At 38.3% G+C, this 18,536-nt stretch overlaps 2 protein-coding genes across 8 annotated transcripts in view; one reads left to right on the forward strand and one right to left on the reverse strand.

Moving 5' to 3' along the window:
- The window catches only part of JARID2 (jumonji and AT-rich interaction domain containing 2), a 235,812-nt gene extending 224,254 nt beyond the window's left edge, over positions 1–11,558 (forward strand). For all 6 annotated transcript variants that reach the window (XM_064506999.1, XM_064507000.1, XM_026113028.2 and 3 more), the window contains 4 exons: positions 3,361–3,491; positions 5,605–5,788; positions 7,323–7,430; positions 9,645–11,558. In XM_064506999.1, the coding sequence (XP_064363069.1) occupies positions 3,361–3,491; positions 5,605–5,788; positions 7,323–7,430; positions 9,645–9,821 (600 nt within the window). In that variant the 3' untranslated portion in view covers positions 9,822–11,558. The remainder of the gene's footprint in view (positions 1–3,360; positions 3,492–5,604; positions 5,789–7,322; positions 7,431–9,644) is intronic.
- Positions 11,559–12,272: 714 nt separating this feature from the next.
- Positions 12,273–18,536, reverse strand: part of DTNBP1 (dystrobrevin binding protein 1) — a 75,783-nt gene continuing 69,519 nt past the window's right edge. For both annotated transcript variants that reach the window (XM_064507001.1, XM_026113045.2), the window contains 3 exons: positions 18,290–18,445; positions 16,186–16,329; positions 12,273–13,175 (listed from right to left, as the gene is read on the reverse strand). In XM_064507001.1, the coding sequence (XP_064363071.1) occupies positions 12,925–13,175; positions 16,186–16,329; positions 18,290–18,445 (551 nt within the window). In that variant the 3' untranslated portion in view covers positions 12,273–12,924. The remainder of the gene's footprint in view (positions 13,176–16,185; positions 16,330–18,289; positions 18,446–18,536) is intronic.

Consider the following 18,536-nt stretch of genomic DNA (forward strand, 5'->3'; position numbering starts at 1 on the left):
TACGAACCTTCAAAGAGCAATAAAAGCAAAATAACCACTACTGAGGTGTTTCATTTCAAAAGACAGGCTTGCATAAAAACAGGGACGTTTGTTAAATTGAGAATGCAGCGGGAAGGGTTAAATGGTTGCATGCACATAGAAATTGCTTAAAGATGCCATATTAGAGGATCACAACAAATGTACTTTGCCTAGCGCCCCCCGCCCCCCCCCCCCCCAAAAAAAAACCCCAATAAGACAAATCCCCACTAAGCTTGGCTAAATATCAGGAGAAAGGAGTCGACTAGAAAAAAGACAAAAAATACCTTTTGTGTCCAAAAGGAGAAAATGCAAAGAACCCCCATCCTCACCCCTGAAACTCTAGCAGGGTGAATGTAAAAACACAGTAACGCAAACCAAAAAGAGATTTTGAAGAAAAACTTGCTAAAGGCCCTCCTCCTCTCCCCCTAGAAGAAGTATATAATAAAGAATGAGAAGAGGGGTAATCAGCATGTCTTTTGTAGTGGGGTCATGCCCCATAAGCCTTTCTGAAGGATGTTTGGACAAAAGAGATCTAGCTGACAGTCTGTTAGCATTTCTGGAAGACTTTTTGCAAGGTTCTTAAAGAAATCAACCTGCCGTAGGTTGAAGGGGAAGGTTCTTACACAAAAAAATAACTGATTTGAAGATTTGCAGAGGATAGGAACAAATGGTCAGTTTTTGTAATGGAGAGAGATCTCTTACTGTGCTCCTCAGGAGTTCGTACAAAGACCAGTAAGGTTCAACATATCCATAAATAACCTAGAAAAGAAAGTGAATAGCAAAATGAATCCTTCATACTGAAGATATTAATGACAGCAACAGTTAAAGCTATGAGGTGTTATAGAAAGATTTAATGGTACTAAGTGATCTGAGTGTTAAAATGGTAGCTGAAATTCAGCATTGAAAATTTTAAATGACTCACATGTGAGTAAAAAATAATTTTAATTTGACAGATACTGTGATGGGCTCTAAACTAGCTCTTGGCACTCAGAGAAGTTGTCTTTGAATTGTAATAGGCAGTCCTATGAAGTTGTCAGCTAAGTGCTCCATAGAGATTTAAAAGAAGCCTGAATGTTAGAAATTAAAGGGACAGAATAGAAAACAAAACAACAAAAAATTTCATTGTGTCCTTGTGTAGATTCTTGGTATCCCCATGATTTGGATACTTTGAATACTGAAGACTTTTCAACTTGGAAAACTGATGACTGAGAGAAGTATATGATAGAAGGGCCACGCCACAAGTGGCCAGGAGATCATAACTATGAAATGAATGTTCATTGTCTCATGTAATACTAAAAAATGACTCAAGTTATCAGGCAGCAGATCCAAAACAAAGATAAGAAATATGTTTTAAAATACTTCTCTACGTATTTCAGTACAGTATGGAAGAGAAAAACATACATGGATTCAGAAATTCTGATAAACACATAGATACGGTGAGATGTGGTAGACAGAGAACACAAACAGGAGGTTTGGAGAGTTAGGAGGGCCCTGAGCTGCAGATCAGCAGTATACCATGCTTCTGCTGTTCTTGCATTTTCTCAAGGCATCCATCGTTGCCTCTTACCCTGTCCACAGGTGTTGCCTGTGAGGGCCTTTGGTCTGACTCAGCGTGGCTGTTTTTACACAACCTCAAACAATATGCTGAACAAATCCCACGTGCAATGAAACTTGTTACAGCATTCCCGTAAGTGCGGCTGTTCCAACCCCAAGCTGGCTTTAGCAAAGAGAATTCATTCCAAAGAACATTCTTCTAACCTGTGAACCCTTTTTGAATGCTTTTTGGTCTATAAAGGTCACTGTGCGATGTTTTTGCATATATTAGAATTATTACTTTAATACATGCAATCTGTGCTATTAAAAATGATGAATGACGGTATATTGGTTAGGATAAAAGAAGTACCAAGAATGTGTAATTAGAGTTACAGAAGAAGGTGAAAAAAATTTAAAGTTAAAGATAAATTTTCATTTTGTACCATGACTTTGTTTCTGACAAGCAAGTATTTTGCGGGCTTAAACCCTAACCAAAACAGCACCTTCACATTATAGTCTGGTGTTAACAGTCACTTTGAAAATTCTTGGACTGTGTATAATACAAAACATACTTCTTTAGACACTGGGAAAAGGCCAGACTTTGCCCAGCTACAAAGTGAACCAAGGAATTTGCCTACATAGAATTACTGAAAGGGTTTAGTTACCAAAAAACAATCAGCTCTTATTGACGGAATGAAAGACACACCTTCAAAAGCTTACCCGGACAGGAACGGGCAAAATTGAGAAATTGAAACTCTTCCATTTCTTTTGCCCATTGTCTCTCTTTCCCTCACATCGGTCAGTTCCGCTAGTTGTTGTCTTTATTTCTTGAGTACCTGTTATATCTTTGGTGCTTTAAAAGATGCAAAATGAAAACAGTCCTACCCCTCAATCAGGCTGGAAGAACAGATCTTATTGGATAGTGGAGAGTAAGAATAATCTATTGCTGAACTTGAGGGATCAAGTTACTTTTCTTGGCCACAACAGGAAAAATGAATCTTTAGGGAGGGAATTTTGAGGTGTGTTACTTTCTCCACTTTAGTGGACTGCGTACTAATCTAGGCATGGCACTTTTTTCCTTTCTCTTTCTTAACATCTTTCCTGGTCTTATCTTTTCCACTGATGGAATATGATTTTGTTTTTCTAAAAAAAGGGGGGGAGGGTATACCTGGAATGTAGTAATAGTTGAATACAATGCTGAATACTTAAGTTTTGTTTCATTCAATGTATATATGCAGATTTTGCCTAGCTTTTCTCTGCATTAAATTTCAAAGTAAAGCCTATTAGGAAACGGTTAATACAGATTGATTTTTTAGTATAAATGCTATCATATATTGTATATCCTTTCTGCTGGCAACTTTGAAAGAAAACAGTGTTAGATATAAGAGGCACTAGGATACTCTTCTAGAAAGCAGTTTGTTGTGACTGTCTGGTGGCATGTATTTGGCTTAGTCTGTCTTAGGTTTCAGAGTTTTGTTCTGTGGCATTGCTTATCCTAAAGCACATGCAGAAAATCTTCATTCTTAGTCCTTTCAACAGGAAAAAGAGACCCAGTTCAACAAAGCATTGGGGCATCTGACTTTCCACTGAAAGGACTGATTTCTAATTAGTATTGATTTCAGTGTGAAATTAAGATGCTGAATGTAAATTAGCATAATTTGGACTTAAGCACACTTTGCTTAATTTGGACTATAGAAAGCTTTTGCTTTTGGTTATTTTAGAAGACGAGTTTTCTGCTATGCTGAATTCAGTCTCGATTTTTTTTATTTCAAATTTGCTCAAGAACTAATATGGAAATTTCTGTCTCAGGAAATGAAGAGACGACGTATAGCCAAACCATTTTCAATGGAAAAGTTGCTTTATCAGATTGCAACAGCTGAAGCAAAAAAGGAAAACGGACCGACTCTGAGTACGATATCATCACTTCTTGGAGAGCTCAGGTAACGAATTGGGGGCTCATTCTACCTATTTTGTTTTCATTGACAGACTCCAGAGGTGGGTAACGTAAGTAACAATTTGAGACACACACCTTGCAGCTACTAACCAAGCAAAAGCCCAGCAAACATATTTGAAAACAGCCACATGTGGAAGAAGAAATTTCCTTGGCTATATATGATATGTGAGTGCCTGTGGTTAGGATGTCTTACTCTAAGAATTCCATACTTCTGGCACCACCAAGAAATTAAAACTATGGAGTTTGACTTGGGTTTTTATTTTGTTGGGTTTTGGTGCTGAGAGTCACGATTTCCTGATGTTATTATGTGAGCTATGTGGTGTCAAGGGGTTAAATGCCTGCCTTTAGTTTTTAACCTCTTGGCATCGGTAGCCACTGTCAATCCATGCCAGTAATGGGTTTTGCAACAGGAACTCTTGTCTTTAGCATCAAGAACTTGATAGTACAGTTGTAGAATGTATTTTTTTTTATGGAGAAAGTTGTCTCTTTTTTTTTAAAAAAAAAAAAAAAAAAGCTTTTGGACAAGTGAGCAGCTTAGGCATGGATAGTAATGCATCTTGCATTAACACTTCAGTATTCATAAGGAAAAAAAAACCTTTATATTCCTTTTTCTCTCCACAGTGAATAAGGAAACATGTCTAGGGTTTCTCTTAAGATAGGTTAAAAAAAGAAAGAAAGAAAGAAAGAAAGAAAATATAATGTTGCCTGGCTTCCTGTGTAATGATCTTCTCTTTTGTTCCCTACCATGTAGTTGCTACCTACCTATCTTTCAAGTTTGTGACAACTGGTACTCGAGATGTCAAGAAAGTTTTGATGAATGGAATCTACAAACTGTATTTAACTAACTAGCATGTTCATTTGGAAAATTTCCAGTGACATACTGAAGGGGAAAACAGCCTATGTGTTCTTTTAGTGTTCAGAAAGCAATACAAAGAGAAACCCCTTTCCAGGTGTGCCAGACTGCTTTACCTGCAGTTGGTTTGCCTGTGGGAATAATCATTTTCATGTGCTTTTTTTTTCCTTGAAGAGGAAAAGTCTGCAAGTGCGAAAGGTGAAACAGAAATGTTGGTGCTTGCTGTAAGAACATCCCATCGACCTCTATCAGAGTGGTTCTCAAACTTGTTCATATGCTTAGGTTGGAATTCTCTGGAGGATATCAGTCCTTCCTGGGGCTGCTTATGTAAATCAAAATCCCCCAAAAACAAAACCTGAAAAAACCAGCCAAAGTGGAACAGTGCATCATATATTTTTTGTTTTGTTTTGCTTGTTTGTTCTGTGTCTTTTGCTGCCTCCTCTCCTGGTCTGCCTTGGCTACTCAGTTTGCCCATGCCATTTGCTTAGCTTGGCTCTCCACCCGTCTTTAGTTGTGTCTGGTGGTGAGGTTTTTTATTCTCCCCTTCCATCTGCTGAGCTCACTCCACACTTGCTGTCTTCAACTCAGCTCCAACCCAACCTGCTCTCTCCTAGTGCTGTGTAATTCAGCACAGGAAGTACTGTCCCTCTTGCGGACGGAGTGGGTGAAGGGTGGTAGGGAGCTTAATCTTTATCCTTCTCTTCCCCCTGGGTATACAGCAAGATCTTTGTGTTTTGGCATAGTCACTCGCCCTGCTCGCCCTTTCCTGCCTGAAGCACCTCAGGGCAGCAGCTCCCTGGTACCTCTCTGCCTTCTGATGAAGGTGGCTATGTTACTTCTGACAGCAACAACTCTTCTTTCTCAAGGTAGCTTTTGGCAACTTCAGGGATGGCAGTCATGTTAGCCACATCTCCCGACTCTCCACACGGCCCTGCACACCCACGGTCCTCCAGGAAGTACTCTGCAGTCCCCAGTTCTCTGTGGAGCAGTTTGAGAACCACTGGTTTGATACAGTGGTCACTTAAAGTCCTGAGATAGATAGGTTTTGCCAATTAGATAGCATTTCTATGGTGCTGGCTGTGCGTCTCTCACCATGCATAGGGAATGGCACCAAACTCCAATGACACTCAGGGCTTCGCTGCGCGTAGTTAAGATTTCAGTGATGATCATGGTAAAAAGGTGACTACACATGGCTTTGCGGTGTTAGGAGGGAATGCCAGTTTCTGATTGTATAAAATGTTCACAGGGACACAGAGCTGAGGCAGCGGCGGCAGCTTTATGAGGCAGGTCTCCATTCTTCAGCCCGCTATGGCAGCCATGACAGCAGCAGCACGGGGATGGATGGAAAGAAAAAGCCTCGAAAGTGGTTGCAGTTAGAAACATCAGAGAGGAGGTGTCAGATTTGTCAGCACCTGTGCTATCTTTCCATGGTAAGAAAAATCCTAAGCTGTCTCTGTGGTACTGCCACCTCTGTTCTGTTTGTAACATATTGTGATAGACTATAAGCATTTGAGAGAAAACGTGGCTACAGCGTCATCTCTTGCACTACATACAACATGCAGCAACGTAGATCTGATTTTTGCCAGAACCTAAGACAGCAGTGACAGAAGGCAACAGTTATTGTCAGCTCGCTTCCCTTCCCTTTAAGAAAGGCATAAACTCACCCTCAGCCGCTCTCTGGCACCCACAAGCATGTCTGTATTGCACTACAAGATGTAACTAAGATACCCGTAGGTTACCAGTAGTAGTAAGTCATGGCAGAACAGTTCTCAGGAAGGGCTAGCAGCTCAAATATATGCATTGTGTCTCAGGCAAGCAGATACAGCCCATGCTGCTAGAGTTTCCCCGCAAACTGAATTGCTGGGTAGATACATCCTATCTGTCAAGCTAAGATCCTGTTTGCCAGCCTGTCTGTTCAAAAATTGTAAGGCACACCCATAAACTTTCTCTTTAGAAGTAATTGCCTACTGGCTTTTGAAGTTGTACAACCCACCATGGCAATACTTTCAGGTTTTTTTGCTGCATGCAGAACAGTTAGGAGTACAGAAATGTCATTAAAAATACTAGCAGCCCCTCCCACAAACTTTTGCATCACCCATTTCCAAGAATAGATGTTTTAAATAAATATACTACAGTTTGTGTGAGAGTCCATACTCAGTCCTCTTTTTTGCCATGTTTGCATTTTTGGCTACCAACATTGGGGGGGATGGGGGGGGGCTTGTTGATGGAAATACAGTGTTCCCATTAACAAAATGGAGCTGTTTCCCTCCCTAGGCTAGAATATGCTGAGTTTAGAAAAGTCTTCAGACTACTGAGTGGCTGAGACAAATTTAAGAAATGTTAATTTGAGGTAACGTTAAAATGAAGAAAATTTTTTTTTTCTTTTTAATGCCAGTGCTGGTCAACTTGCTCTGTAGACAATGATGTGTAAATGTAATCGAAGGAAGAATTTTTCTTTGTCACCCTTAACAGTAATGAGGGGCAAAAAGGCAACTTGTTTGTCAACTCCCAGGCTGAACTTGTAGGTTTGGCATCTACCTAAATGAGCAAATGTGACCTCTGTAGAATGAGACAGTAGCTAAGGAATCCTGTGGCTGAGCTTCTGCTTTTATCCTTATTCAAGACAGCATTTAAAGTAAACTGCTGCTTTCAAGAAATCTTTAGCTAGGTTACATACCAGTAAAGCTTTATACATATTTATTCCTCATTACTTGTAGTGGGTTTTTCATTAATCATTGTTTGCCAGCATTAGCATTCAAAAAGGGATATGCACTTTTGGCTTTTTAGCTCATTCTAGATTATATCACACAATGCATACTGCTTCTTGCTTACTCCTCCTCCCACTAAATTGTAGAGAAATACAAGTGTAATAATTTACACATCACAGTGGGAAATACTGTGTGCATAACACAGAACTCTAATTCGGAGCTTACTGAACATTTTTTTCCTCTGTGTTTTTGATAGGTTGTACAGGAGAATGAAAATGTTGTCTTCTGCTTGGAGTGTGCCCTGCGGCATGTGGAAAAACAGAAGTCTTGTCGGGGACTGAAAATGATGTATCGTTATGATGAGGTCTGTACAACATAGCTTTGTGACGCTAGTTAGCTTTGATATTGAAAACTTGAGGCTAGACTTTGCGCTTCCTCTGGCCACCTAGGACCTCAGGAGACTGTTTTCTCTTTTTTGGTGTGGGAAGAAGGTCCTTTATGATAATCTAAGTAGAAGAAATAGAGAGGGAAACGATAGTATGGCAAAGATGAAACCTGAAGCATAAACTGCATGATTAGGTGTTACAAAACAGAGAAGCCATTTAATGCTTTGGGATGCTGTAAATCATGAAGATTTGCTTTGGTTGGTCGATTTATGGTAACTTGTATGCTTTGTGATAACTTCTGTCTCTTGCTAACTTAAAGTACGCTCTGACATACTCCAGTCCAGCCTGAAACTTCTTTAGGGCTCTCTTGTAGAGTACTTATAGGTGTGAGGTCCAGTAATGAAGCAAATATGAGAATATATAATCAGCAAAGAACTCACATTGGTGATAAAGGAATGGCCTGGGATTCTGGGCTAATGCTACACTGCGATACAGTCAGGTAATGCGCTTTACGTCTCTAGTTAGCTCCTGATCTGTGGAAAACCACCATGGGATGCAATAGAGATAAAGGGGAAGATGGGGACAGAGAACAAAGGAGCCTTTTATTGTTAGTCCAAGCTGTGGTCAGTGAAGCAGTGAAAGAATTTACAAAAGCAGCTCTTTATGATCAGTACTGGACTGGTCACATTTTGAGACGGATGTCTCCACAGCTTCTAATGCATCAGCATAGAAGTATGGAAAAAATAAAAGGGTCAGACTAAGTTTAGGTAAGGTCTTGCCATTGTGATTTTGTTTTTAATTGCAGATTCTGTTCTAGTAGCAGATACTGTAGGTTACAAACAGGCATAATCTAGGAAGGGCAGACAGATGCGACAGACTTTGTAATGTGATAAACACAGAAGAGTTTCAGGAGATTCCTCAGAAATTTTAATGTTTCTTTTATTCTTGAGATTATTCAGCCCCTATTTTCTGTGCTTGCTCAGAACTGTTAATTCTGCTGAGGTTTTCAAAGACAGTCTTTTCCCCAGAATCACATACAATAATTACTTTTGCTAGCTTTCATAATTACAAAGTGGATGATTTAGGCAGCACTGAGAAAGGCAAAAAAAAAAAAAAAACCCTCTCCTTCAGTTACTGGATTTTTTTTTTCTTTTTTTACAAATGAAAAAGCTGTCATTAAGTTTCTACATCTAAAAGATATTAAATGTATGCCTGATGGTTGTTACAGGCTTTTTTTTTTTTTTTTTTTTTTTAATGGAGGGCTGTGAATAACGGAGAGAGATGATCTGCATGTCAAATGCCATCTGTTAGATATATTTATTTTTAACCATTAGATATATTTAATTAAAAGATTGTTTCAACTTTGCACAAAAGTAACTTCCTAAAATTTTTAACAGGACAGCACAGACAGTTCAAAAAATTTTCGCACACCCCAGACTTCAGCAAATCACTTAATGTAGTAAAATGCACAGAAGTGGTGATGTAGCCAAGACACTTCTTTGGGGTGCAGTTCAAGGACTCCTGTCTCTTGCTCATCATAGTGCCATGGACTTGTAGCCCTTTTTCTGAGTAGTAGCAGGCAAGGCTCTCACTATGCACTGGGTCCAAGCAGTTGGACACCCAGAGATCCTAAAAGGCAGTAAACCAAAGTAGCATCCCATAACGCATGACAACAATCTTACAAAGAAAATGCAGGCTCTTTTCCCTAAATTTTAAAGAAATATTTAGTAAATAATAAGTAATAAGCAGTCTTACTTGTAGATTTAAAGTACAGCACTTACTTATTACATTGTTCACTAGTGGGTTTTACATTGTAGCTGAAGAAAATTTCTAACCCTACTGAAGTACCCTTGCAGCCCTGCTTCTTTATTCTTGCCCACTTCTCTAAAAACTCAGTGGCTAGAGCTTAGACTGTTCTAATTCTGTAGCTGGATACTGTCTTTCAAGGGGGAAGTGGGGATGCTTCACCAAGGGTAGTTATTCAGAATACTGCATAGTAATTATTACCAAAATCTTGGCTGTGAAATACTGGTATATAAGCCAAGCTTCTGCCTAGTTTACAAATAAGTAGATTTTCTTCCCCAGTTTGGTGCTTTCAGTCCACAAGGCAGCACTACTTCTATGTGTACCAGAAGTGACTGGAAAAAGAGAAGTTGCTAATTTGTGTTTTGTTTTTTCCACTTCCTGAACAGGAACAAATAATCAGTCTAGTCAATCAAATCTGTGGAAAAGTATCTGGTAAAAATGGCAGCATTGAGAACTGTATCAGCAAGCCTACACCAAAAAGAGGACCTCGTAAGAGAGCGACAGTTGACGTGCCATCATCTAGGCTTTCATCCTCCAGTTCATCCAAAAGTGCTTCAAGTTAATCCTGAAGATGCCAACACTCTCATTTTGTCGATTTATATATATTTTTTGTAATTATTATACCATAGTTTGGAGTACTTGCTGTAGAATACAAGCTGTCTTTGCACTAGCTCTAAAGAAGATTTTCTTCTGGTTTTAGAGAACTAATTTTGTTTTAGCATTAAACTGTTGAATTTTTTTTTGTACTTAGGATAGATAGATACAGCAGTCAGATTTTTTTAAACTGCCGTATGTTCACTGTTTTAAAACCGGCAAGGGGCTGATAAAATATTAATTTGTATTGTCCCTATGGCTGAAAAAAAAAATGAAAAGCCTTTTTGGTAACTGTGAAAAAAGGCTTTTAACCCATTTTTGAATAGGTTAAAGTTTGATGTGTTTTATAATTTGTTCTCCAGTCATGTGAGCAGATTTTTCTAGAGAGAAAAGGGATAGGAGACAAAACTTGAAAGAAATTGCTTTACTTTGGCTGACTTTTATTCTGTCATGGCAAGATGAGTTTTGTAATTTTTTAAATTGGAGAATACACACTTTCTTTGGGAGGTTATGGCAGCTGAAGCTGGACTTTGTTTCCTAACTGTAGGCAAAAGGAGGAGATTTGGAGTATGTTCTCTTTTACCAGCACATCACTATGCATCTGTTTTGAGGGGGAAAAATAAAAAATAAAAATAAAAAAAGAGAAGGAAAAAAGACTGCCTGCCTTGAGGAGTCATGTGAGGGAAAACTGTGCCTGATTTCATTAGGAAATCCATTCTGTTATTTTTTGGTGCTGTTGGCTACTTTATCAAAAACCCTTCAATAGCATCCTTTAAAAAAAAAAGAAAAAAGAAAAAAAAAAGTGATTGAAGCCATAAGTGCTTCTTTGTCATAGACGTGCAATCTTTCTAACATTCCATTTCCATTCCACTGCTGTTTTTCACACCTTACACAGTCAAGCATTAATTTTTGTTTTGAATTTGTTTCATTATATGATCACTTTTAGAGCCACTAGCAGGTCTGCATTTTTCTTTTGAATGTGAAAATGCATTTGATTTCATCTTGTCTGTTTTTCTCTTCATGTTGTAACAAAAAAAAAAAAAATCACACCTTTTGTACATATGCCTGTAAATTTTTTTAAATACTTGAGCCTTTTCTTGGGGTGGGGGGAGGGATGGCGAAGAGACAAGATGAAGAAAAGCCTTACGTTTCACTTTCTTCATCGGTTGGATTGGATGCTTACAGGGTTTTTCTTGTAACATTTATAAGTGCTGCTTACATCACTGAACAACAACAAAAAATAATAATGGAGTAGCTGTTGCCCTTTTCTGGTTGTGTGTACAGTATGTGTGGAATAAAAAAGGGAAAATGTTTTCACAAACTGTTTTGTTTCGTAATTGAATTCAACAATACCGTAGCTACCCATATTGCACTGAGCTTGCCAGTGGTGACTGTCAGGAAAGTCCTATAATACAATTTGTTGGTTGTTGTTGCAGAAGACTGAACTGTTTTGGAATATTTAACAATAACATAAACAGAGTCAAGTGTTTTCAAATGTGGTTGTCTGGTTTTTATGGCCTTGCTGTGTACTTTTCCCTCTTGACAGTAAACTTCTGACTATGGCTTACAGTTTGACATTTAATTTATTAGCGCTGCTCTGCTCTCTTTCCTTGTAAGGAAAGACTTCATGTTGTTTATTGCCAGTTTTTTGTTTACTTTCCAGGTTTGTACTACAAGGTTTAATAAAAAAACAAAACTTTTTTGGACATTTTGTCTGTCTTCTGGAAAGCGAGTGAGTAAAAAGTAAATTCTTTCAAGAAAGATTTCTTTCAACAAACGCATTGTTAAATAGTAAATATGTAATTGTAGGTAGGCTCCTAGCTTTCATTTTCCAAAGTGAGGTCAGGAAACACTCTGTCAGATAACAGGAGATACAGTGTATTCTTAAGGAAACCGGCCACTTCCCACCTGGCTAGCAGCAGGAGAGACCTCATTCCCACCCATTAATTTTGTCAGGGCAGGTCTTTGGAAGGGACCTGCATCACGACTAATCCTTTTACTTACGCTGTTTCTGATTACATTCCTTTCCTCAGTGCATGAAGAGCAGGAGCCAGAAGACTTCTTGAGGTAGAGCAGATCCCTGCAAATAGAGTGTGAGACTCGACAAGAAACAGTTGTTAGGTTCAGACCTCAATATTTTAGAAGTGAGAAAGTGACTGCAGGAAAAAAAACTATGGGAGGTAAGATGATGACTATCAGTTCTATATTTTGTAAAATGTATGCACCTAATTCCTATGTTATTCAGGTTTATTTCCCTTGAATTGCTGGCTTGCATCAGTGTCATCAAAAACAAGTTACTGTGGAAGTAGTAAATTACACTGGTGCTCAATATAAATAATCAGCTTTTCTAATTGTTGAATTAGTCTCCTCTGTTCACTGTCATGGAGAAAATACTTGGGTAATCAAGTAGAAGACATGGCTGGGATAGAAATACTTTATTTCATCTCAAGAGAGGAGTAAGTTTATACAATGCTAAGATATGTGCTCCACGAGGAGCATAACATTTCAATATGTATCTCTCCTCCTTTTCAATTTCTTAGTTTTTGCCTTAACACCTTAACACCTATGATAAGTAAGTTGGTCCTGAATAAGACGTGTGAGAGAGTAGACACTGCTGCATTAGTAGACAAAGGTAGTAGGCAGACAGTAGATAGTAAAGAATAGAAAATAACTTTTCATTGTGGTTGGAACCTAAATCTTCAAGTGCAGCTGCTGAAAACATGCAAGGAACAATTTGGGTTCAGTACTATACATCAACTCTAAATATTTCCAATCAGTCATTTAAACGTTAGTGGTCAAAGAAACTTATCCTCCCCCTTTAATTCTTTTATACATAGTATATACAAAAGTTGTACTACTCCCCTGAGCCCCGAGACTACTGTTAAAGTGTGTGTGCTTTAGGCAATTTTAAAAAAAACAACCTCCACATGACTGGCAATCTTGTAAAAATGCTGTATTACTAGTAAAAAGATCTGGCTGTTATGATTGGTTAGCAAATTGTTACACAGACAAGCTCTTCATTCATTTGTTCATTCATTCAAAAGTCACTCTTAAAGGATATGGTATTAAGATTCAAATAGTTTGAGAGTCACTTTCATCACTAACATCTGAAGCACCCTGTCTTTCAGTAGTTACAGCAGCAAGAGCTGTGTCCACTTGAACTTCTTCTTCATCAGACTGAATAACTGGGGACTCTCCTTCACTTGCTTCTTGGCTGGCAGAATCAGTACAGGTTGATGACAGTGAAGACAGTTTCTGTCGTAATTCGGACTGGCTTGGAACCTGAAGACTTATCTCATTCACACAGGTGTTGGAGTCTGGCCCTTAGAGTTAGAAAAAGACCAAAAAAAAAAAAAAATCATTTGTTGAGCCACTGCTTGATAAATCAGTACATTAAGTGAGCTCAAATTTGGTTTATGAGTTGCATTCAGGCTGCTTTGCTGCTTTTGCAAAATTCCATAAAACAAAGCTGCCTGTTGGCTTTTCTCAAGCCAATTTAGGCCACAGGGTTGTTTTAGTCTGGTTCTGATTGTTTGTGTCTCTCTCCTTCTAGTATTTCTAATACTTGAGATCAAATAAGCTAAGACTGCAGAAGTATTAAGAAGTCCTGATTCTGCTAAGAGTCATAGCTGATGTCTAGTTTGCCAGTTAGCCAAGACCATTTAATTCTCCTAACTCTGACTTATGATAAAGTCTATTCAGTATGTGCTGAGAATCATCACCAACAGAAAAAGCCTCCAAACAAGCTCTGTCCAACAGAAGGACATGAATTAACCTAAGTGAAATTTAAAAACGTAACTGGAAGATAGGCAATATTTGTAATCTCCAGTGTTGACTGAGAATGAAGATGTAGAAGCAAAACAAAACTTTGCCTGCAGTGTGAAAGAATTATTTTGATAAAGCTGTATCATAGCTCAAGAGCACAGGAATGAGATTTTTTAAGACTGTGCTTCTGCCCTGTCCTACTCAAAAAGGCATTTTTTTTTCCTAATTCAGTGTAAGGGTGTTTGTTTGCAGTTTAACTAGTCAGATTTCAAATTTCTCTTACAGCCTCTTCCCTAGAGGCTTCCTGGCAGTAAATAAGAAGGGAAAATGGGGACATCTAAACTCTCTTTCTACGTGATCTGCCAAAGAGGGCCCTTTTATTACTTATCTGCTAGGCCCGGCAAGTATTTCTGCATTGTTAGGGTACCTGACTTTGGTACTGAGTAACCGTAGTGAGAAAATGCTTTTAAAAATCCAGTGGGATTTTATAAGAATTTGTAAAAAAAGAAAAAAAAAGTTTTCAAGAGGGACAGATGGAAATGAGCTGACCACTGTGCCTTGCCTCTGCTAAGGCTGGCTTCAGAGCAGCTGACAATGCATTGTCCAAAAACTTGTCCTCAGTCTTATCAAGCATCTCAGTGTTCATTTTTTAACAAGAAAACAGTTACCATAGCCAGGAGCTTGTTGTACTAGACACTGTAAGGTATGCTAAATATTGCTCGGGCATATTTCTTGACCCAAACAGGCTATTCTGGACTTAAACTTGGACAGCAAGTAGCCCTGTACATGACATTGCCTTAGCCTCTGTGGGAGACAGGAACTCCACAGGGATACGTGCATTCAGCACGTCTCTAGTTTAAACAGAAGTCCACAAGGACACAGTACAACATTCAAAAGTCTGAGCTAACCAACCTGCCTGGACTGAAAACACCCTGCCACTCCAATGTATTGTGTCAGTCTAGGATGTCTAGCCCATAAGTGCCCATAAACTAGCAAAATGTATAGTAAGACAAATTTGAGCTTATTTTTGTTTTCAGCAGTTACTAAAATAACTTACGTGCATTGTGTGATGTTCAGTAAAATTATGAAACAAATCTCTCCCTGACAAACCCAGTTCTCCACTGACAGCAAAACAAAGAGCTATGTTTAAATCATCTCACTTTTCTGACAATGAAGACTAGTGTATATCTGACTTGATACTAGGATGCAAGGTCCTTTAAATAAGCACAAAAATCCTTTCTAAGTCAGAGTAAAACGAATCATCTGGAACCACAACAAAAAAGATTCACAACACCATAATACTATAGTAGTACCATCTGTAGAGAAGTAAGTCTTGCTGCAAGCCTATCCAACCTCTTTGTTAAGATTAAAGTGCAAGAACATTACAGCACTAGCATATTATATTTTAGTGTGTGCATATATACATATATATGTATGTATTGAAAATATAAATATAAAACAAGGGCGAAACAGTCCTAGATTTTGTAATAACTTGCACACTTGAACAATGATCAACTTTAACAGCCATGAATGGAAGGCCTATCTAAACTCAGGCATCTGAATTTAGTTTTTGCAATAAAAATTGGAAGCCTTGGTAGTCAAGTATGCATTGACTACTTTTCATAAGTTTTTTATGTTCACAGCAGGTAACAATCCCCTTTACAAAGGCCAGAACAAAAATTACCCCACAATATTCTTCACTTTTTTCTTTACATATCCCAAAATCACAGATAGAATTTAGAGTGTCTTGTTTCTTCACTACTCATTATTTTGGCTGTTTTGGGAAAAGATATTTTAATAGTAAAATAAGTTTTTAATTTAGAAAAAACAATTCCCTGGTGCATAAAATATCCAGGATTACTAATTGTCTTCCATGAGCAGATCCTTTATCATGCTGCAGCTTGCCAAATTCTAAATCTGATTTTGTTGATCACAACACATAAAACAAACTTTGCATTAAGATTAATTTAATCAAAGTTACCTAACATTACAGTAAGAAGGCTATAAAGAGCTGCAGTATCAGAATCACTCTTTTAAGCTTCCAGAACGTCTTCATATATTAGATATGGACTGCTGCATTCAGTCAGGTTTCTGAACATCTCACTGAAGATCTTAAATAGTGCAACTGGCCCAGATGTACTTAAAAATGCCAAATTCAAGACACAGTCTAAGAAACTGTTCTTAAAAATACAAATTCAACTACAACAAACTTTTTGTTGATGTTTGGTTTGTTAAGGCATCCCATATCAACTTTATATCAAAGATCTGGAGAAGCAGATTCTTCTCTTACACCAGAAAGCAATATATAACACGTCACCTATCCATATCGTGACAAAAATGACATGAAACTATAGTGACTACAGGAAAAGATACATGGCCATAAATATCAAGCAGCTTTGCAGCAAGCTCTTCTGTACTGCAACCTCTTGAAAGCTGATAGTGAAAAATATTCAATCTATGTAAAATAGAATGTTTTGTGAGATAACAGCATCCATTACGAATAAAAGCAATTCTGGTGATTTATATATCACTTTGTCTCTAAGCACACTGTCATTACTAGTATCATACCCAGCATGGGAGAAAGCATATTATTGTCCTCGCCTCCCGAGTTTAAAAAGACATCAAGTGCTTCTTGGTCAGACATGTCCATTAGATCCATCTGTTCCAGCATGTCCACATTCACTTCCATGGAAGACATACTTCCAATTGGTTCTGTAGTAAAAACAGTGCAGTGAGCAAACTGGCAATCAGCTACATGATATTATTACCTGTGAAAGCTTTAATAGCTACTATAATTGTGTGTATTAGCTAGAATTAAACTAGCTGTGGAAGGAGCACACCCACACCAGATAATTGCTTAGCAGCAATCTCAGCCCAAAGCCAAGAGTCCTCTGTGCAATCTTTTTTGCAAAACCAATGACCATCACTGCTCTTGTAAAACAAGACATTTTTAGCAATAACATTTATATTGCAATACCATCAGAAACATGCCAAGATGAGGCTCGGGCCAAGTTAGAAACTTTGCATTTTGCAACACACTTTCAATTTCCTCAACTAAAGGTCTTTTTAACAGAGAAGAAACATGTTTAAGCACACACTCACTAAATGTCCATATACAAGGGACATGAAAATTCAGAAAATAAACATTAATGTTAGGAGATAGCAGCCATTCTATTTTCTTTGTTCAATTTATCTAATAAGTGACAGTAGGATGCAAAGCCTAGGCTGATGTCCAGTATCTTCTCCTAGCATAGGGATTTCACATCATTAATTACTCAAGCAAACTAATTATTATTTTTAGTATAATAACTACAATTCTCAGGGGAATTAAATACTTGGATGAGCATCTTCTTCCTTGAATAAAAAAAGCACACACACACAGAGCAGGTACACAAGTACTCAGATTTAAGTCCAGTTGCTATACTTGCAATATCAAATATTATAATTAACAGTTTAACAGTTTACACCAGTTTGACAATCACACTATTAAAAGCCTTCATATGTGAATGGAGGTGAAATCCTATAATCTTAGCTTTTTTTTTTTTCCCCAAATATAATCACAGCTCTGTCTCTAACACATACTGCAGGCTCAAATCTTTCTTAAAAAAATATGATCTGTGCAGGTTCTGCATTATTCTGCAAAATTCAGAAAATGATGTACCCATCTCTCTAACAAAGCAATGTGTAAAGTGGCAGCAGTGACACTGCCCACTTTAAGCATAAGTGGACCATATATACAGACAGTGGGGGACCCAAATTCAATTCTTTCCTCAGAGCAAAGGATTTCAAAACTTACATATGCTGTTTCCTGTAAGATTGTCCTAGAAACAAAGCTAAAGCATCTTGCATATTAGCATTTATAGCAGTGACGCAGGGAAATGGAAATCTTTGATTGTATTCCTTGTTCCAACATTTCAAATGACAGCAGAACTGGTCTTGGAGCATGGACAGGTTCTCTACATTTTTTCTTCCTACGTGTGTGACATAACCTCCTGCTTGCTTTCTTTCTGGTCCTACAGTCCCTTCTTTTTGGCCCAACAGATGGGATACCTCCCACACAGAAGCGTCTACAGTCTACGGCAGTCTTGTCCTGTAATCAGTAGGGAGATGCCGGTCTTGAATCATTTTATAATATGGCGAGAGCTGAATCTAGATCTCCCATGTTCTAATCACATACTCTGAATATTACATAGGCAATATAAAAAGCTGCTATCTGGAAACTGTTTTGAAAGACAACACTGAGCTTTGTCTGCACCTTTTAAAATTTTCTTAGAGGCACCTCCTGTCAGGTGATGATCTTGGGCTTTGCAACTCTAGCCACCTACACCCATATCTTCAGAGAGATGGATGCACTCTTCAGCTGCATAGAAATGTGCTGTTCCAGTCAGTACGTGAGTGCTTTGCATTTCCACCAATCTCTCTCAGGCAGCTCCTCAAACAGCAAACGGAGAGTCTGATTGATTTTCTAAGGTGCCTAACTCCCCTGGGACCCAAAGGTTGTTTTAAAAGCCTGAGTTTTGGATTCCAGCAAGGAAGGCAGGATCAAAAAATTTAGACATTGCAATACTTCAGCTGTAAGCACTTAAAGCTGTTGCTGACTGGCCCCTAAACAATGCACTCTGCGTTTAAGTGGGGTGTCTGTGGATTACACGGAAGGTATGTTAAAACTTGCCTCGTCTCTCTGCTATCTGTAAGTATCCTGTAGAAAGGTATTGCTCCATGTCCTGCTGGAAGGCTTCTTCAAAAAACTTCTGACGTTCCTTCAGCTTCATCTGCTGGGTGTGCTCCATATCCAAAACCTTCTGGGCATGTTCAGCATCTAGTTCAGCTGAGCATAGGATAGAAACAAACAAAATGTGTATACATCCCCCTAACTGTCAGGATGTTAAAGCTACTGAATAAGTTCAATACTGCCAGAC

Source organism: Dromaius novaehollandiae, chromosome 2, assembly GCF_036370855.1.
Source record: "Dromaius novaehollandiae isolate bDroNov1 chromosome 2, bDroNov1.hap1, whole genome shotgun sequence".
In the NCBI taxonomy this organism is placed as follows: domain Eukaryota; kingdom Metazoa; phylum Chordata; class Aves; order Casuariiformes; family Dromaiidae; genus Dromaius; species Dromaius novaehollandiae.